Genomic DNA, 21999 nt, shown 5'->3' with positions numbered 1-21999 from the left:
AAAGGAAGAGAGGACACAGTGCATGATATGTGTGAGGGAGCAGCCATGGCGGTTAGCAACAATCCAACGGTTATAGAGGGAGAGAGAATAGTTGAAAACGTAGGGGGTTGTAATGCAGGAAGGGAGCAGGGAGTGCAGTGTAGGGAAAGATATAGGGACAATAAAGGAATGTAAGGAAAGGAGAAATTTGCGAAAGACTTCACGAGAAGAAGAGCGAAAGGGCGTTATGCAATTAAGCGGTGTGAGACAGGAGTTTTCAGTGTAGGACAAAGAAGCGAAGGCGAACGACAGACAAAGCGGAAGCAATGAATGGGAGGGAGGGAGGGAGTACGGTGTCCGGGGAGAGAGGGAGGGAGGCAGAGATTTGAGAGGGGGGGGGGGGTGGACACAGCATTTTGCCCTAACTTATATAATAATATATTAGACATTAATATATTTGTTGACGCAAAAGGAGCGGAGTGGGATTACCAGTGTGACAGGGGATATTTTACAATAAAAAGATAGGAGTTATTTTTTTCAGGTTAAGCAGGAGAGAAGCTGAAGGAAATTAGCAATTTAGATTGAGACAAAGGATACTTGACACTTCCCTGTTTAGTAGCTTTGCATTAGAGAGGATAGAGCTCCGCGTGGGATAGGATAGGGAAATGGATAGGCAGGGATAAGGAATTTCTGTAGAGCGTGCTTGTGTAAAGGGAATAGGTAGGGAATGGAGGTATGTGTGCTGTGTGGGATAGGAGGGATAAGCGGCATAGGTTATCCTTACTGGATAGAGAAGGATAGGTTTTGCCGTGATGATTGTGAACGTGATATGCCATATCAGCGAGATGATAATGTGAAAGAGATTGGTTACAGCAGAGATAATAATAATAATAATAATAATAATAATAATTATTATTATTATTATTATTATTATTATTATTATTATTATTATTATTATTATTGTAATAATAATAATAGTAATAATAATAATAATAATTATTATTATTATTATTATTATTATTATTATCATTATTATTATTATTATTACATGTTAAGCTACAACTCTAGTACGAAAAGCAGGATGCTATTAGCTCAGAGGCCCTAGCAGGGAAAATAGCCCAGTGAGGAAAGGAAACAAGGAAAAATAAGATATTTTAGGAACAGTAGCATTAAAGTGAATATTTCTTATATAAACTATAAACACTTTAACAAAACAAGAGGAAGAGAAATAAGATAGAATAGCGTACCCTCAAGCAAGAGATTGGTCATATCAGCGTGATTATAATGTGAAAGAGATGGATTATATCATGAAATTATGGTATTTGAGAATAAAATTTTCCTGCTAATTAAAGTAATAAGTTTGTGTGGGTATCGGGCAGTGAAATAAGGAGATTCTTTTGGTTATGAAAAATCTTGAATAATTGAATGAACAATTTGACTAAAGAATGCGGAAGAGAGGAATGGGAGGCTTAATGTGGATAAGGGGAATAGATATAAGATAAAGAAGAGATAGGGAGAAGGTAGGAGGTTAGGAACAGTGGCACTCGAGTAGAGTGCAGGCGCAAAAGTTAGTGAAATATCAAGTGCAAAGGCCTTGGATTCGCACCTAGGCCTATGTCAGAGTAAGAATGAATAACAATTTTGCCGAAAGACTTACTCAGGGTAAACTTGTTGACTGTGCAGGAGAATAAGGAAAGTTTTTGTTATATTACAAACGATCGGGATGGAGGAATTTGAAATGTATTAACGTGTGACGGTGCCGAGAGAAAGGTTGTGAACTCAAAGGCAGTGTGAGAGCAACTGAGCTAGTTTATTAAAGAGCACTCTCTTTTATATACAAAATCTCAAAGCAACAAGAATTTTCATGTTCACATATTGACACTGTTACAGAGGAGAAAAGCAGACATGAATTTTCAGGTTCGTTTTAGTGGGAGGGGAGAGCGAAGATACAAGCACAAAATGAACTATGTACGATCGTGTGACACACGGTTGGTACAAACGTTATGGTTTATCTGTGTACAGCTGTAGTACAGTGACTTTGTCTCTGTATGTGAATTGTCTCTTTATGTAACCTATTGTGTTTTTTTGTGTTTTCTTTTCAGCTTTTAGGCTCTGTTTGGTGAACTTCAAATCCTTGCTGATAATAATACCGAGATCTTCCTCCTGGTCCACACTTCCTATTTCATTACCCAGCAGTGAGTCATCTGATTGTGGGTTACTATAAACTATTTGCATGATTTTGCATTTCCCACAGTTGAAAGACATTTTCCATTTTTGGGGCTATTCTCTTAACTTCATTAAATCCTCTCTTAAGGCTTCTACGTCTTCTGAGTTCGCAGCATTTATGCCTAGTTTAGTATCATCGGCAGAGAGAGAGAGAGAGAGAGAGAGAGAGAGATACACTAAAAACGTTATCCTACACTTAATATTATTATTACTAGCTAAGCTACAACCCTAGTTGGAAAACCAGGAAGCTATAATTATGCTCAAAGACCCAACAGGGAAAAATAGCCCAATGAAATGAATAAGCTACAAGAGAGGTGATATTCAAAATATATTAAGATCAGTAATGGCATTAAAATAGATCTTTCATAAATAAACTATGAACTTATAAACTTAGGTCCGCCTGTTCAACATACAAACATTCACTGCAAGTTTGAACTTTGGAAGTTCCACCGATTCAGCTGCACAGTTACAAAGATCATTTTACTACCATACAAAACAGGGAAATGTATTATTTTCGGTATCACATTAAAATGTGTCATTTACAGGCTTAGCAAATAAGTAAAACTTGACCGCCAAAATGGACACTCCATCAACCGTCATCGGTTCAAATATCGTCCAACCGTTCCATGGAGTCCACTGAGCCGAAGTTAGCGAGTTATCTCTCCTCCTCCTCACTCACACACATTCAAAACTTAAAGTTGAGGAATGTGATTGATTATGGAATAAGATTTACATAAAAGTTTTATCTCTAAAACTAATGTCATCTTAATTTTAATAGAAAAAGCAACATAAATATAGTATTGGAAACTAGAGAGGCACTCAGTAGTAAGCAATTGTGTCTTAGCCACGCCATGCAGCAGTCTTATTCGCTCTTAAACTCCACAGCCTAATTGTACTTCGATGTATTTTCTTCAAAATCTAATGGATTTGTCCTTGGGTCACATACCCCACAGGTCCACCAAGTTTCGTTTGAATAGGTTCAATAGTTTTGGCATAACGTCATTCACAAACAATTAACAAACTGATAAAATATATAGCATATTACCACATAGAATATCACGTAATCATCTTCAGTTATTCAGATTTTAGATATATATATATATATATATATATATATATATATGAGAGAGAGAGAGAGAGAGAGAGAGAGAGAGAGAGAGAGACAGCAAATACGAATAAATATGATTTAACAATAGAGAAAAAGTTGGAGGGACCGAAATTAATATAGTCTAGTAAATTGGCGGGAAGTTGCATGGCCATCCGTCTGTGGTTACGGTTGATGGCGTTTCAATTTCAGAGGTCAATCTGTACTTATTTGTCGGACGTATGAATGTCCTGTTTTAATGTGATACCAATTGTAAGACATTATATGTTTTGCTTAATCTTGGATTCATTATGTATAACCTGTAATAGGTTTTAAAAGAGATATCAAATGTAGGCCAACGTTTTCGGGGTGTGTGTGTGTGTGTGTGAGTGTGTAGGCCATTTCGAATTTCTAAGGATGTCCGGCAAATCCTTTTTAGGTTTTAAAATTGACATTTTTATTTGTTCAACGTAGATGTATTGATTGATGAGTTTTGGCTATGTGGCCCTGTTCATTACTTCATTACTTGATATAAGTTTGGTGAGATCGGTGTTACTGTATGGACATTAGTCATGGTATGACAATGAAACATTATCCAAGTGATTTAGTAGTTTTGAGAACAAAGCCCCTAGAAGGATATTAGGAGTTGAATGGCAGGACAGGATTAGAAATGAGACTATAAGAGAGATTACTTTCGAGTGCCATATGTTTATGAGATCATGATGAGGGGTAGTTGGAGATGGTTTGGCCATGCTCTTCGCACTCCCCAACAGAGATTAGTTCACCAAACTTTCAACTGGGTCTCCACAAGGCACTAGAAGAGTTGGAAGATCCAGACCTACATGGCTGAGGGCTTTGAAGCGTGAAGTAGAAGGTGATGAATGGAGGAAGTATTGAATTAAAAGCTCGAGATAGAGACTACGGGCGAAATCTAACCGATGCCCTTTGTGTCAACAGGCGTAGGAGATGATGATGATGATGATGTTCTATAGTACCATTCCCGCGTTTTTCTCCCGCGCTCTCTTCCACCCTCCTCCTCCTCCTCCATCTGAGATATTTCTACGACGGAGTTTACTATAATTCTCTTACGAATGACAACCTTCTTCTTGTTAGCCTTCTCTTATGCTTAAGCTAACCTCAATCTATCACTAAGCCTAAATCTTAAGCTTTTACTTTATAAAACAAATTCGGTCTTTTTCTCATCTGACTTTCGTTACCATCTCTCTCTCTCTCTCTCTCTCTCTCTCTCTCTCTCTCTCTCATGCTTGACACAGTTTACGCCCTATTCCTCTGTCTCTGACTCAATCGCTTTTCCTTCCTTCCCAGGGTCTCCTACTTCCGATCCCGTTCAAGTGTTCCTCTTAGACCGTCACGCCCTCACACACATTACTGGTGGCAGCCAGAGCGACCTGTCAGCATATACGGGTTTCACTATAAGAAAAAATTGACCAAGACACCTGCTCTGCAGAGGTCACCTGACCTGGTCACCCAACTCCAGGCTTCTAAACTAGGATAAACAGCCTGTTCGCTCAAACTTGCCACCATCCCAAATTACTACCAGAACCGCTGAGCGTTCTTTAATTGTAACTTAAGATTCAAAACTAACTCTTTTAATCAAACTCATTGTTAATTGTCCTTTGCATTATATTAATAACCTTTGCCTTATTCAAGCTTTAAATTTATCACAACCCTTTACCCTTGTTCGATTCCTCTCATTGAAGGTACCTTCGTTGTTTCATAATCAATATTCGCTTACGGGCTACCAACGCAAGAGCCCGTGTCATGCATAAGGCATGACAATCTAAAATGAACCAACGAACGAACGAACCTCTTCTGTAGTTAGAAAGATAGATGATTAGAATGTGATATTAAGTAATGAGAAGAAGCAAATGAAAATTAATATCATATTAGCATAAGAAAACGTCTCGGGAGTTTCAAGATCAAACGAATAGATATTTGAACGAAACCTTCTGGGAAACACCTCATTTAAATATGGCGTTTCATTCTGATTAAATTTTCTCATTTTACTTCGTTTAGGTTTAGAGCAGAGGCCGAATGTAAAGGGCAATGTTACCTCCGTATGTAGAACAATCACGGTGGGACTTTGGTCTATAGAAATCTCTCTCTCTCTCTCCATTTATTGTTTGTAGACGTATTTATCTTCTGAATACTTTCCGTTTTGTAATAACGTTATTCTTCATAACCATTATTTGGTATTTCTTAATAAATATGAACACATTTGGACAACTCAGAGATCGACATGAAGTAAAAACTCTAGAGAGAGAGAGAGAGAGAGAGAGAGAGAGAGAGAGAGAGAGAGTTGAAGAATAGGTGTTGGAGGAAGACTGTGGGAGATCTAGTATTGAAATTGTGATGTAAATTGTAGGAGTGTTGGAGGACTGGGCGAGACTGACGAAAGATTGGTGGAGATTGACTGTTGGAGGTAGGTTGTATGAGAACTTTGCTAGAATGTTGGAGGAATAATATTAGGTCAAATTATGTTGAAAATTGTTGGAGAAAGATTGATATAGGTCTAATGAAACTGAGATCAGTAGATTTACTCGTAAAATGGCTCTGATGAAAAACTCTGTTTCCCATTTTATTCTATTTCGTAGATTAAACTTATTCCATTATTAATACTTTCGATTTTCGAGCAGAGGCCGATGGGGAAAGCTACCTTACGCCATAATGAAGATAGGAAAGTTAATTACATGGACTTTGGTCTATTGTATAGCTTAAACTCTCTCTCTCTCTCTCTCTCTCTCTCTCTCTCTCTCTCTCTCTTAGATTTGCGTCTCTATATCCATGCACGACCAAACTCAATTACGTTTTATATATACTCATAGGCAATGGATATTGGCATTATAAAACAAAGGAATAAGAGGAAAAGAGATCAAATTGAGAGAGAGAGAGAGAGAGAGAGAGAGAGAGAGAGAGAGAGAGAGAGAGAGAGAGAGATCCCATATATACCCTATAAAGCTAAAGCGTAGTTTTTTGTTAGTCTCACTTTGCCAAATGTAAATGGAACGTCTAATGCTATATCAATATTGTTAAGGGAAATAATGTAGTTAGGGTGAAATTTGGCAACGTTGCTCATCTGTCACTCGAATAATTTATTTTTTCAAATAGCAGTTAGTTTTATTTTGTTTATAATGTGTCATTTATAGTTATTTTCATTATATTATCTGTATTATTTTCATCTTTATTATGAAATGCAACGGACAGTAGATGTTAGTCCTATCCCATTTCACTAGACTAACTGTAAGAAAAATTAATTATCTTCTCAGGTAATTAAGCCAAAATTATTCAAACGACAGAGAAAACCTACATAGAAAACAATAGCGTAGGCTTAGTTTTACGTATCAAATTCATTCATTTATCCTAATCGGGAGAAGACGTATCTCGTGTTAGAATGTCTTTAATTCTAACTTCGACTTCGCATAAGTAGTTATCATTGTAAAGGCTTTACGGTTTTAGGCATGGAATAAGCATCTGCAAATCACGTCACATAGGCCTACACTAAAATAAAAGACATTCCCCAAATAAAGTTATGATTAACAGAATTGAATCCAAATTTATATATATATATATATATATATATATATATATATATATATATATATATCCACTAACAAACAATTTTCAAATTCTGCAAATTGGCGCCAAAATCTTTCCTGAAACCTCCAACTCTTTCAAAAGGGCGAATCAATATGAAACTATCGCTCAATTCATAAGAAAATGTCTTGTTTCATTGGGCGAAATAATATGAAAATATCGTTCAACTCAACGCAGTTCCGGTAGCCATTGCTGCTTCCTCCAGTCGCCTTGGATGACCGCGGAGGTAGTAGCAGTAGGGGATCCAGCATTATGAAGCCTCATCTGTGGTGGATAAAAGGGGAGGGTGGGCTGTGGCACCCTAGCAGTACAAGCCGAACTCGGTCGAGTCCCTCGTCAGGCTGGAATGAACGTAGAGAGGAGAGGTCCCCCCCCCCTTTTTCTCTATTTGTTCGATCTCGGCTACCCCCAAAATTAACGGAAGTGCCCTTGGTATATATATATATATATATATATATATATATATATATATATATATATATATATATATATATATATATATATATATATATATATAACAAATCTAGCCGTGTGTGTGTATACCCTTTCTGAGTAGGAATACCTTAATATGGTGAAATAGTTTGTGTGTCACCATGATCAACAAAGCTTTACAAGTCAAAGCCACTCACACTAGGTCGGTTTGGCGTGTGTGATCAGACGAAAATCTCCCACCATCACCTATCCACAGTGGCTAGCGTTATGACCAAAACTGGTCATAAGAACATGTCTGAGGCATATTTCATGCAGTATACTGGAAACGACTGCATTTGTTTTTGTTGTTGTTGCTGTATTATATCTATTTATATCTATCTATCTATATATTGTAATAAATCATAGTGTCTGCAAATCTCGTATTTAGCATTATTTTGCGCACCTTCTAGAAATTAGATTTATATTCATGCTGCAAAGTCTCGGTCCAGAAGAAATAGCATTTTTGGTACTACATGGAACTCTGTCAGTGGAACTGACTAGAGCATCTCTCTCTCTCTCTCTCTCTCTCTCTCTCTCTCTCTCTCCTCTGGTGTATTAAGACAATTTCTTTTCCGATGCAATGCATAATGTATTTGTAATTTGTATTCGAGTAAAAATTCCAATATATGTTTGACAATTTTATAAAAATCTTGTTATGTCAAAGAGACGTTATATACGTAGTTGATTTGGCAGTGTTGCCATTTGCCGTTTTAACAGGAGTTTGGCCAGGTTTCATCACCACGCTGGCCAACTGCCGATTGGTGATGGTGGGAGACTTATCTGATCGCTTACAACAAACCAATAGTAGCTTAGTATGGGTGTCCCTGACTATAACAGATTTGCTGGTCATGATACAAAAAACCCTCTAACCACGTTAGAGAGAGAGAGAGAGAGAGAGAGAGAGAGAGAGAGAGAGAGAGAGAGAGAGAGAATAAATGTATAGACATGGTTGAAAGGAAAAGAATGAATTAAAATATATCTTAAGTAGAACTTAGAATAGCTTTACTAGTAAGAGAATTAGATGAGGTAAGTGTGATGTAAAGAGATAAGAAGCAAATACGAATAAATATAATTTAACAAAAGAGAAAAAGTTGGAGGGACCAAATATAGTCTAGGTCGGCGGGAAGTGGCATGGACATGGGTCTGTGGTTGAGGTATTGGGGGGGGGGGGGGGCCTCCTGTTGTGTGTGTGTGTGTGTGTCATTCATTGGGAGGGAGTGGGGCGGGGGTCGGAGTTGTAGTTTGAACCGATGACGGTTGATGGCGTTTCAATTTCAGCGGTCAATCTGTACTTATTTGATGAATGTGTGAATGCCGTGTTTTATTGTGGTAACAATTATTATACATTACACGTTTAACTTGTAATAGGTTTTAAAAAGCTATATTAAGTGTAGGCCAACGTTTTGGGTGTGTGTGTGTGTGTGTGTGTGTAGGCCATTTCGAATTTCAAAGGCTGCCCGGCAAATCCTCTTTAAGTTTATGAATGTCATTTTTATTTGTTCAACTTAGATGTATTGAATGTGAACTTACAGCTATGTGGCACTGTACATTATGATCAACTGAACAATAATAATGTCAATGTAAAATCTTAAAGAGGATTTGCCTGGCAGCCTTAAAAATTCGAAATGGCCAACCCACACACACACACACACACACACACACCCAAAACGTTGGCCTACACTTAATATAGCTTTTTAAAACCTATTTCAAGTCAAACGTGTAATGTATAATAATTGTTACCACAATAAAACAGGGCATTCACACATTCATCAAATAAGTACAGATTGACCGCTGAAATTGAAACGCCATTAAACTGCAACGCCACCTCCCGCCCCACCCCTTCCCGAAGAATGACCCCCCCCCCCATAGCCTCCCCCTCCCTCCCCCCCCCGTTAACAACACACGCACCGCCAATAGCCAATTTCCTAGACCTGGGTTCCTCCAACTTTTTCTTTGTGAAATTGTATTTATTCGCATGTGCTTCATATATATATATAATGAACAAAATGTTAAACTATTATTATAAAAAATAGACATCTTTTTCGACTACTGCAAAATATTCTATGTGGTAAGACTAGGCCTATAGCTGGAACGACTTGGCGAGATTTGAACCGATGACGGTTGATGGCGTGTCAAATTTGGTGGTCAATTTCTACATATTTGTTAGAGCCTGTAAATCTGTAAATGACACATTTTTTAATGTGATACCGATTATAATACATTTCCATGTTTTGTATGGTGGTAAAATGATCTTAGTAACTGTGCAGCTGAATCGGTGGAACTTCGAAAGTTCAAACTTGCATCGAATGTTTGTATGTTGAACAGTCGGACCTAAGTTTATAAGTTCATAGTTTATCCATGAAAGATCTATTTTAATGCCGTTACTGATATTAATATATTTTGAATATCACTTCTCTCTTAGTTTATTCATTTCCTTATTTCCTTTCCTCACTGGACTATTTTCCCTGCTGGGGCCCTTGAGCTTATAGCTTCCTTGTTTTCTAACTAGGGATGTAGCTTAGCCAGTAATAATAATATTAAGAGCAGGCTAACGCTTCTGAGAGAGAGAGAGAGAGAGAGAGAGAGAGAGAGAGAGAGATTAAGCTTCAATATTTTGATGTAGAGAGAGAATAAGCTTCAATATTTTGATGTATCATTTAAGACTTAGGGAATATAAAAACTGATAGCTCTCTCTCTCTCTCTCTCTCTCTCTCTCTCTCTCTCTGTATTATTATCAGCAAGGATTTGAAGTTCACCAAACAGAGCCTAGAAGCTGAAAAGAAAACACAAAACATAATAGGTCACATAAAGAGACAATTCAAATACAGAGACATAGACACTGTAGGCATGCTACAGCTGTAGGCCTACACAGATACACCATAAAATAAATACACTTCAAATTTACATATACCGCTTTTTTATAATATATTAAACACTTTCCTTATCATCTTGTACAATCTACAAGTTTACCCTATAAGTCTATCGGCAAAATTGTTATACATACTTACACTAACGTAGGCCTAGGTGTGATTGACTAGCTGCGTGCACCGCTATTTCATGCGGTTCCAGTGTAGTGGTTTATAGAAACTACGAGGTCGCTCGGGGAAAAATCCTCTCATGTAAAGATATGTTGCCTAATGAGCGGAAATATATCCGTACGGACAAAAATCTCTCTTATGAAACGAGCCTTATACTATCACCAATTCTCACTCTTTCAAAGTTTCGATCTCTGTCTCTCTATTGCTCACTCCAATCAACATTCAAAATTTTGATGAGAGTAAACTATCTATGGAATAAAAGATAAAACATTATTCACATTATTCACGTGAGCAGATAAGAAATATTGACCTTAGATTAAAACAATGGCCATATAAAAATGAATGAAGCACAATGTTTTAAAAAATAGACGACCAAATGTAAGGGCTGCCATTTGTAATACCATAATAGCAGATGAACTTGAGAAAAAATATGTAATGGCAAATGCTCTCGTGTAGAATTGAAGTGACATATTTATAAAATTTAGTTTTTTTGGATATTGGTTAATAATGACCACATATTTGAATATAATAACGTAGATAATCCAATGTTTGTTTTTTTTTTTTTTTTTTTTTTTTTTTTGTTTTTTGAAAATCTGGTTCTCCTTTGGTATAGATTCAGTAATACCAGAACTTTGTTCCTGAGTATACTTTAAACATTTTGAATACAGTTCAAAATAATAGAGGATTTGCTTCTATTATTTGAAGATTTTAAACATGATATTAGAATGCTGATGCATATTTATCCATAGATTTTCTTTTATTGTTTTGTGAGAGAAATATACAATAGTTTTTCCATTGAGTCACTTCATATGTTCATCTAGATTCTAGTCCATCAATTCTTTCACGCCTGAGAAATTGTTCTTTTTATATAGTTGCTGACAAAATAGTAACAATTATATCTTAATAATCATGAACATATCAGTGTGAGATATACGTTGTATTAAATAGCAAATTTCAAAATGAAAATACTACGTTCTAGATAGGAGATTTCTTACACATCAAGATTGCCAACCTTAAAATGTTAAGAAAAATGAAACATAGTCCTTAGCCAATAGGAACACGCCATTCGGGCAAACTGTTAGGGAATAGTGGTTTGCTCTTTCAGCTAAGTAAAAGAGCCAAATGCCAGTTCATGAAATACCATTGGAAAATTTCCTTTTGGTACTTCCTTTTGAATGAATATATACAAAAAAAAAACTTTGAATATTATAGATTTTATATTCATTTTATAGCAAGTATTGGCAATGAATTAAACCCTTATCATAATTAGTGATACGTATGCATTCTTAATCAAAATCTCGTCTATTAGCTGAAAATGCATTTTTCATATTGATCTAATTTTTTTTAACTGTTCTATAAGCAAAGACAAATCCAATATATTTGTATATTGTTTATTTTTTTAAAATATGAATCTTGGTTGAAAAATCAGTTAACGTTGAAGCATTAGATTTATACAAGGAATTTTTGACAGTTTGTTTTTTTCAGATATTATGAATAGGTCTAAATATTAAAGTATATCCTTTGCAATTTACACAGAGAGAGAGAGAGAGAGAGAGAGAGAGAGAGAGAGCATGTATATATCAATAGAAATTAGTTCATTAACTTTTGCGTCCCTGCATATATATATATATATATATATATATAATCAACGAAATAGTAGCTGTTTATATTAGCCTGCATGCCTCCCTTAGGCTCAGTAGGTATAATTAGAGTTTTGTTTTACCTGCTAGTAAGTTGAGTAGAAGGTGATACAATGGTTGAAGGTGCAGTGGTGTATCCACTATGAATCCTGGCACGTGCAGTTACATAAACATGATCTGTCCTTTTAGACATCTACAGCTGTGTGCAAATTCCTACACTTCGTTAATACTTTTATTGAAATCCCCAAATAATTGGTTATTACAAGCATCTATTTTTAAGCGATATTATCTACTTTGCTTGTGGTAGCTTATTGGAAAAATCACTGCCTGCCAATCTCTTGGACGAGAGTTCAAGATCTACTTGAGCTCGATAGCTTCTAGTAGTGTCTGTAACCTCAATCTCTTTGTGAGCAATGTATGGGGGCTTTTGGGGGGTTAGCCTACAGGTCTACCTGCTGAGTCATCAGCAGCCTTTGCCTGGTCCTCTCTGCTCCTAGCTTAATGGAGAGGTGACTTGGGCGCTGATCTTATGCATCTAAGATCAGCCTCTTGGCCATTATCCTGTCCCTTGTCTCTGCCATTCACGAGGGACCTTTAAGCCCAAGAGAATGTGCACACCTAATTTGGGTCCAACCGTAACTAGGGGTACATTCGCACCGAAAAACGAAGCCTTCAAATGCATGTTTTCATAGAGGATACTATGTATTACCTTTTCTGCCATTTTCAAATTAATTTACATAAACTAATTTGAATCAAGGAAACTATCACCATGATATTTTCACTATATTGAATCTCTCTCTCTCTCTCTCTCTCTCTCTCTCTCTCTCTCTCTCTCTCTCTCTCTCTCTGAAATTAATACATGTAAGAGAACAGAAATAATAATTTTACTTTAGGTTCCCTCTCTCCCTATCCTTCTCTCTTTAAGATTTTTACATTAGTCCCTAAGAATCTCTCTCTCTCTCTCTCTCTCTCTCTCTCTCTCTCTCTCTCCAAGACTGAAGAAAACCCTTTATCACGAGAATCCCCCCAAAGAGAAGAAGAAAATCTCTCTCATAACCCTGGCATTTATTGGACAACCTTTTGACAGCCCTCGTGTTGAGGGGCCACTGATTATAACCACGTCATAACCTCTTACCCCTTCTGCTCCCCCCCCCCCCACCTTCCTCCTTCTCCCCTTTCCCCTACCCCAATCCCCCCTCCCCCCCCTCCTTCGGTAGTTTCTTGCAGTGTCTGCAACCTCACCATCCGTGTGAGCTAAGGATAGTGGGTTAGGTGGGAGGGTTATATGCCTTTTCGTCCGACGTCACTTCGTCCAAAGTCTCTTTGTCCACTCCCTTTGGTTCAACGTCACTTTGTCCGACGATATTTTAGTCCAACGTCTTTTCGTCCATGTGTTTTTTGGTCCATTGTCTTTTAGTCCAATATCCATGATTTTTTCGTTAGTCCATTTATTCAATATCCGAACGTAAAACTCGGTAGTTTTGTCTTTAGGTAATCTAATGAATCCTCGGTGGTTTGATTGCTGTTAAGAGCCATTTCGTCCAGACAAAATTGGTCCAAATCACGCGGAAAAAAAATCATAGGACAAAAAGACGTTGGACCAAAAAATCATTGGACAAGAAGACGTTGGACCAAAATATCATTAGACAAAAATACGTTGGATGAAAAGGATTGGACAAAAAGACTTTGGACGAAAAGGATTGGACTAACTGACTGTACACGGGTGGGAGAGCCTATATGTCTACCTGCTGAGTCATCAGCCGCCATCGCCTGGCCCTCCCTGGTCCTAGCTTGGGTGGGGAGGGGGTTTGGGATCTAATCATATGTACATAAGGTCAGTCGCTAGAATATTTGTCGAGATGGTGTGGACTATAGCCAATTCTATTTGGTGAGGCAGATTTGCACCGACTCGCAGGATGCCCTTTTAGCTCGGAAAAGTTTCCTAACAGCTGATTGGTCGAAAGTATTTTTGTCCGACCAATCAGCTAATAGGAAACTTTTCCGAGCTAAAAAGGCATCCTTGCGAGTCGGTGCAATTCTGCCTCCCTAAAAAGAATTGACTATAGTGTATTCATTATTAAACAATGAGATATAGTTTGATAGTCGGTAAGGAAAAAGAATGGAATATATCTTTATTGTGGTGCAATCAATGCTAGTTTATTCTGAACTGAAATGCGAAGAATTTGTCGAAGCTCAAATGGTTAGAATAATGTTGGACAAGATTCGGGTGTTGTATTATTTGCAATATATTGCTTTCCTCTCAGTATATGTCCTAAACAGGAGAAAGTTGAAATCTTCACACGTTGATGATCATTATAATGAATTTGAAATCGAATGGAATTATTATGTTGTCAGGTACTGTCAAAAAACGCAATTGTTTAAAGATTCCTTCACACAACAAAGTGTTTTACTTTTTCTGTTTATTGGTAATCAATTTTTCATAATTAGCCTCTTATGTTTTTTCCATATTTTTGTGAAACCTATAAGGATTTTTCTAAATGATTAGTTTATTTGCATTATTGCGTGTGTCTGCATACCTGTGGTATGTGATCATTGTATGATAGCCCATTTATGTTTTTGTAACGAGTGCCAAACCAAGTGATGAATTGTTAGATATTATTTTTACTACAGAATATTAGATTACGTTCATTTCTAATTTCTAATTTCTAATTTGTAATCCATAACAGTTAAGAAATTCAAAAAAAGGAAAAAAAAAAAACTAATTGTGCTAACCAGTTTGTGATATTCTTTGAGAAATTCTTCATTCAAAATTTTGGTTCATGTTTTTACGGAAAGTTTAATTTTTTTTTTTTAACCATGATAAAATCGTAGTAAGAATTTGTCAGGTTTATCAAAGATGAAAAGGGGAAGGTAATGAATAATAATAATAATAATAATAATAATAATAATAGTAAATGATAGTAAGACGTGAATAAAACAGTTGTGTTGGTATCGCTCTGATGGAAATTTCACAAAAATATATTCATTCCAAAAGAGAGAGAGAGAGAGAGAGAGAGAGAGAATAGAGAGAGAGAGAGAGAGAGAGAGAGAGAGAGAGAGAGAGAGAGAGTGAGAGAGAGAGAGAGAATTTGCTAGGAAGTTCTTAGTAAGGAACCACTACCGGCCTACATATGCGAATACATAAACACACACACACACATCTCCCCTATACGATAAAGAGCAAATGTCTGGCTATATATATATATATATATATATATATATATATATATATATATATATATATATATATACATATATATATATATATATATATATATATATATATATATATATATATATATATATATATATAGTTGTTTCCGGTTCCGCACAGTTCTACCTATCCCTCAGATAGGGGGGGGGGGGGAATGGAATAGTCATCCACTGGTGAGAGGAGGATGCGTGTGCGTTTGTGTACATTTCTAGATATTAAGTCGAAATTTTTGACTGGTTGCGTATAATAGTGTTCATATATATAATATATATATATATATATATATATATATATATATATATATATATATACATATATGGATATAGATATATGTAGAAATGTATACAAAATATATAATCTGCATACTAAGATACTCACAGACCTTCACATACATAAATATTTTGTTGGATGCTTAACTATATATATATATATATATATATATATATATATATTATATATATATATATATATATATATATATACACACAAAATAATTATGTATGGGAATCTCTCTCTTTCTCTCTCTCTCTCTGTTGAAACTACCAGATATTCTATACTGCATTCCTTAGCTGATACATCCCAGATAATGTATGAGACCTCATTTGTGGTTTGATTAGAATAAAGTAGACGTTATTTCCCTCTTACCTCAAAATACAATCCTTGAATTTCCTGCCACATAACAATAAACATCCCGATTTTCTTTCTTTTTATTAATAAAATAAATAAGTTCATAATAATTCCATTGCTATCCTAAAATGTATTGTACAAAGCTTATACCTTATAAAGGCAAAAGTTACAAATATAGAATTAAATCTTGAAGTAAATTTCTGAAAAAATAGGTTTCACATTTATAACCGCATCGTTTTATCAGCACATATCTATTTACAAAAAAATGACTGTCAATGAATTCAACAGACGCTGTTTTTGTGGTCTGCCTGGTGTTTGCCAGTCGAGGGTTCAGACTCGTTAGTGCCATTGGTGTCTGCAACCTCACCATCCTTGTAAGCTAAGTTTGTTAATTTGGTGGAGCCTATAGGACTATCTGCTGAGTCATAAACAACCAATGCTTGGCCCTCCTTGGTCCTAGCTTGGGTGGAGAGGAGGCTTGGGTGCTGATCATATGTTTCTATGGTCAGTCTCTAGGGCATTGTCCTGCTTACCTTATTGCCTTCTTTCATGTTTGGGTTCCCCCAGGTCCCTCAGTGTGAGGCACCTCGTATATCCACCAGAGAGTTGCTAATGCATCTTCCAGTGTATTTTGCATCTTCCAGTCTTGGATGGTCTGGGATGCATCTTAGGTATTTATCGAGCTTATTCTTAAACACATCTACGCTCACCCAATGATATGTTTCTTAGATGAGCTGGCAGCACATTAAATAGTCGCTGCATTATCGATGCTGGTGCGTAGTGGATTAATGTCCTGTGCGCCTTCCTTAGTTTTCCTGGTATATTTTTTTGGCATTATTAATCTACCTCGGCTTGCTCTTTCTTATATTTTAAGCTCCATGATGTTTTCAGTAATTCCTTCTATTTGCTTCCATGAGTGGGAGTGGGAGAGAGAGTGAGTGAGATTTGGAGTGAGTGAGTGGGAGTGAGAGTGAGGGAGTGAGAGTGAGTGAGTGAGAGAGTGGGAGTGAGAGAGAGTGAGAGTGAGGGAGTGGGAGTGAGTGAGTGAGAGAGTGGGAGTGAGGGAGTGAGAGTGAGGGCGTGGGAGTGAGTGAGTGAGAGAGTGGGAGTGAGTGGGAGTGCGAGTGAGTAAGTGAGTGGGAGTGGGAGTGAGAGTGAGTGAGTGAGTGAGAGTGAGTGAGAGAGTGGGAGTGAGAGTGAGTGAGAGTGGGAGTGAGAGTGAGTGAGTGGGAGTGGGAGTGAGTTAGTGAGTGAGAGTGGGAGTGGGAGTGAGAGTGAGTGAGTGAGACTGAGAGTGGGAGTGAGAGTGAGTGAGTGAGTGAGTGAGAGTGGGAGTGAGAGTGGGAGTGAGAGTGAGTGAGTGAGTGAGAGAGTGGGAGTGGGAGTAAGAGTGGGAGTGGGAGTGAAAGTAAGAGTGGGAGGGGAGTGAGTGAGTGAGAGCGGGAGTGGGAGTGAGAATGAGAGTGAGTGAGTGAGTGAGAGAGTGGGAGTGAGAATGAGAGTGAGAGTGGGAGGGGGAGTGAGACTGAGAGTGGGAGTGAGAGTGAGTGAGTGAGTGAGAGAGTGGGAGTGGGAGTAAGAGTGAGAGTGGGATTGGGAGTAAGAGTGAGAGTGGGAGTGAGAGTGGGAGGGGAGTGAGTGAGAGTGGGAGTGAGTGAGAGTGAGAGTGGGAGTGAGAGTGAGTGAGTGAGTGAGAGAGTGGGAGTGGGAGTGAGAGTGAGAATGAGAGTGAGAGTGGGAGGGGGAGTGAGAGGGAGTGAGTGAGAGAGAGAGAGAGAGATAGTGGGAGTGAGAGTGAGTGAGTGAGAGAGTGGGAGTGAGAGTGAGAGTGGGAGAGGGAGTGAGAGTGAGTGAGTGAGAGTGAGTGAGTGAGTGAGAGAGTGTGAGTGAGAGTGAGAGTGAGTGAGAGAGTGGGAGTGAGAGTGAGTGAGAGTGAGAGTGGGAGTGGGTGAGAGTGGGAGTGGGAGAGGGAGTGATTGGGAGTGAGAGTGGATGAGAGAGAGAGAGAGAGAGAGAGAGAGAGAGAAAAGGAACATTAACATGGTAAAAGAGTTCAAGTACCACCATGATCAGCAAAGCTGTACTAGTCAGGGCCACCCATACTAAGTTGGTTTGCTGTCAGCGATCAGACTTAGTTTGGGTGGCCTTACAGCTTTGCTGATCATGGCGATACACAAACCCTATATATATATATATATATTATTAAACAAATATGGTTACATTAACCTCCTTAAAACAATGAATAAAGACCTTCAAAATTGATTTTTTATCATATAATTAATTTCATTGGAGAGATTACATTATATTTTGCTCATAATTCTTCTAAGAATAATCATTAATATTAATATGAAATGAACACAATTTTCCCTAAAGTTATTTAGCAACTCCTTAATTATGAGTCTTGTCCCAAGAATCGCCATACCGCACGCACACACGCACTCATACACACACACACACATATATATATATACTGTATATATATATATATATATATATATATATATATATATATATACATATGTATATATATATATATATATATATATATATATATATATATATGTATGTGTGTGTGTGTGTTCTGTGATTCTTTACGACTATCTATTAAATGTAATTTTCGTATATATATATATATATATATATATATATATATATATATATATATATATATATATATATATATATACATATACATATATATATATATATATATTATATAGAGAGAGATAGAGAGAGAGAGAGAGAGAGAGAGAGAGAGAGAGAGAGAGAGAGAGAGAGAGAGAGAGAGAGAGAGAGAGAATCGTCCCGGAAATTCTTCAATTCAGAAAGTCTTCAGAGTATCTTCTCTCTTAGTTGCAGAGGTGGAAGACACTCGAGGATTCTTCGTGTTCCTTCATGTTTTCCCTTTATTATTATTATTATTATTATTATTATTATTATTATTATTATTCAATGAAAAAATTAGATTCATCCTCGGAAGAAGAAAAGAAAGGTGAATAATAAGATAGATAATATAAAACAAGATGAAAAAGAAGAGGAGGAGGAATTTCCCTGAAGCAGTTTGGAAGATTCTCCGGAGGCTTCAAAGAATGAATGTGTGAGAGACTCCGAGCTGGGAGGGGATCTTGAGGGTCTCCGGGAGATCACTTCTGGTTTTTCAAAATAAGGTTGGTCGAAGGAGAAACATATGGTAATCTAACATTGATTTGAACACCATGTTCGGTATGTACCAAACAGTGATCAACACAATGAGGAAAGCATTCAACGGAGTTTTTGGAGGATTATTCAAGGCATCACAGCTTACAGCTGATCTTCAGAAGCAGCAGTCGGCGTGTGAGAGCTATTTCTTAGAACTCGAAGGATGGATAAAGGAAATTCAGGACTCCTTCGCATTCAGGATGGTCTCTTGGCTACTGCCCAAGAGGAATGACTACTCTGAGGGAGGGATCGGAGACGTTCCCGTCCTCCAGGGACTGTTATCCTCCTTCCCTGTGGTCGGGGGATTCTGGAAATCACGGCAGGATCTTCAGTAGTGTCAACTGAAGGTCCAGACTATGAAACGGAAACTGGAAACGCTCAAGACTGATCTGAAATCAATTGGAACTCTGGGGAAATTTCTGCCAGACTTCGTCACTAGAACTGAGGGTGGAACTGTTGTTCCCCAAAAGAGGGGTGGCAATTGGTTCTGGGTTGTTTTGGTAGGTATGATTGTGGCTGTAAATGTCCTGTTATGAACATTTTTGTCCACAGAGGAGGAAGAAAATGAACTAAAGGAGTCAGGTAAAAATATTCAACTGGAGATGGAAAAACGAGTTGAGTTTTTGGACAGAGAATTGGAGTGTGCCTGGGAAGAGATCAACTCTAGATGCCAGGTGGAATCTAAACTAGAAGAAGAGAAGAGAGAGAGCTGAAGGCAGAGATACAACGTCTCTCCAACACTATGGAAACTATTCAAAAGGATCAAGAAATGGAAATTGAACATTTCTCATCCAAGTTGCAGGATCTTCAACTAACCAACGAGCGACTAAAGAGTGAACTCTCTAATAAAGAGATTACAATTGGAGATCATTTAGATAAATTAACTGAGAAGGACCAAAAGATTCTTGGACTGACTCAACAACTGGAAAAAGTTCAGGAAGAAAATGAAGCCCGAATTAAGAGGGAAGCAAAACTCGAGGAAGAGATAGAGGAACTGAAAGCAGAGACTCAAGGTCTCTCCAACAGAATCGAAACTCTTCAAAAGGAAAAAGAAATCGAGATTGAGAAATTCTCGACCAAGTTGCAACATCTTCAAAAAAGTAGCGATCACCTAAAAGAGGAATTATCTAATAAAGATGCTTCCATCGGACAATATCTAAATAGATTAAGTGAGATGGGACAAATAAATCTTGAAATGAGTGAGGAACTGGAAAGAGCTAAGAATGAAAAAGTGGCCTCCATTCATCAGTTGGAATCTGTATTTGAGGAAAAGATTGATGAACTGGAACAGACAATTGAGAAGCAATTGGGGATCATTAGAGAGATGAAAACAGAAAAAGAGGGGCTGGAGATGAGCCTGACTGAGGCTAAGACGAAAAACTTGACCAATGAAGGAAATTACACCTGCCTCGTAAATGAGTTAAAAGACACCAAGAAAGAAGCCCGTACGGCGAAGGATGAGCTGTCTAGGGCTTTAGGAGAGATTGGCAAACTAAAGAAGAGTATGGCTTCCATTGCCAAGGAGAGAGATAGTCTCAAGGAACGTGTCTGCCATCTAAGGTCTGGTGAGCGAAGGGCAGAGGACAGGATCGTCCAAACCACCAAAGAAAATGTTGGTCTGAAGGACGAGCTACTTGCGGCAAATGAGATCATCTCTTCACTCGAGGAGCAACTTGAAGGGAGAGATAAGAAGAAAGAAGTGAGCAGACCTGGAACGAGGAAAGTGAGACTTGACAGGTCAAGTCTAGAAATTGCATTTTCGGCTGATTAGGCAGGGGTTCGAATCTCTGTCCAGCCAGATGCTATTACCATAGAATGAATTCCAGTGGATATATATTCCCAAGATAGAATTCGGAATTAAATGCCATTTGGTTGATATTTATAATTATTGAAATCACGAGTGTTAGTGATCTATATATACATATATACATATATATATATATATATATATATATATATATATATATATATATATATATATATATATATATATATATATATATATATATATCCAAATTACATTTTGAAACAGAAAATGAAATAACTATGAGGCCATTCGTAATTAACAACTACTGTGACTAAATATTCCGAATTAACAGCCTATGTAAAACTCACAGGGACAAGACGGAATCCTAATAAGTCTAAAAGCTAAATTGCGACTTGATAAAGCAGTGTGATGAAATAAGAGAGAGAGAGAGAGAGAGAGAGAGAGAGAGAGAGAGAGAGAGAGAGAGAGAGAGAGAACGCTGATAAACACCCCATAGTTCTTTCAAATAAATTAATGAATGCCGAATAGAAAAATTAAATGAAATTAAGTGACTCTAATTACTACTAATTAGGATTTTGTTGACAACTGAACATTTGTTGACGTCATTTTGTAATAACTGGTCAAATGGGACAAAAAACAATGAAATTTGATGAGTAGACACCAGAAAATTAAGTTTTTTCTTTCTGTATTGATCATTTTGTAAAACATTCGTTCACTAATACAACCAATAGACCAACACAGTGCATTCTTGAGAGGTTTAAAAGGCAACTCATGAATGGCAGAGGCAAGGGACAGTGACATTGCCTTATCAAGCAGGACAATGCCCTAGAAACTGACCATATATACATATGATCAGTGCCAAGCTCTCTCTCTCCACCCATGCTAGGACCAAGGAGGGCCAGGCAATGGCTGCTAATGACTCAGCAGGTAGACCTACTTGCTTCCCCAAATTAGTTGAGAAATTTGATTAGATAATGTTACCAGGGATAATTTCCAAATTAACAGACTGACACAGAATAGAGACTGTGGTCACTGTATCTACTAAAAATATAAAAAGCCTGATTAAGATTAAAGTTTACAGATGGTAATAACATAATCTGACAGAACTAACCACCTACGAGATAATGAACAATGAAAAT

General features: G+C 37.3%; 1 protein-coding gene across 1 annotated transcript; it reads left to right on the top strand.

Annotated features, from left to right (window-relative positions):
• Positions 1–20266: 20266 nt before the first annotated feature.
• Positions 20267–20863, top strand: LOC137632836 (dynein regulatory complex subunit 4-like). The gene has a single exon (XM_068364935.1). It carries the CDS (start codon positions 20267–20269, stop codon positions 20861–20863), a length of 597 nt encoding a protein of 198 aa, XP_068221036.1.
• The last annotated feature ends 1136 nt before the right edge of the window (positions 20864–21999 follow it).

The sequence above is a fragment of the Palaemon carinicauda genome, chromosome 42, assembly GCF_036898095.1.
Source record: "Palaemon carinicauda isolate YSFRI2023 chromosome 42, ASM3689809v2, whole genome shotgun sequence".
NCBI lineage: Eukaryota > Metazoa > Arthropoda > Malacostraca > Decapoda > Palaemonidae > Palaemon > Palaemon carinicauda.
This window is presented reverse-complemented; position numbering and strand designations above follow the sequence as displayed.

Coding starts and splice junctions, on each gene's coding strand:
- LOC137632836 (XM_068364935.1), top strand. CDS start 20,267: ATGGGACAAATAAATCTTGAAATGAGTGAGGAACTGGAAAGAGCTAAG.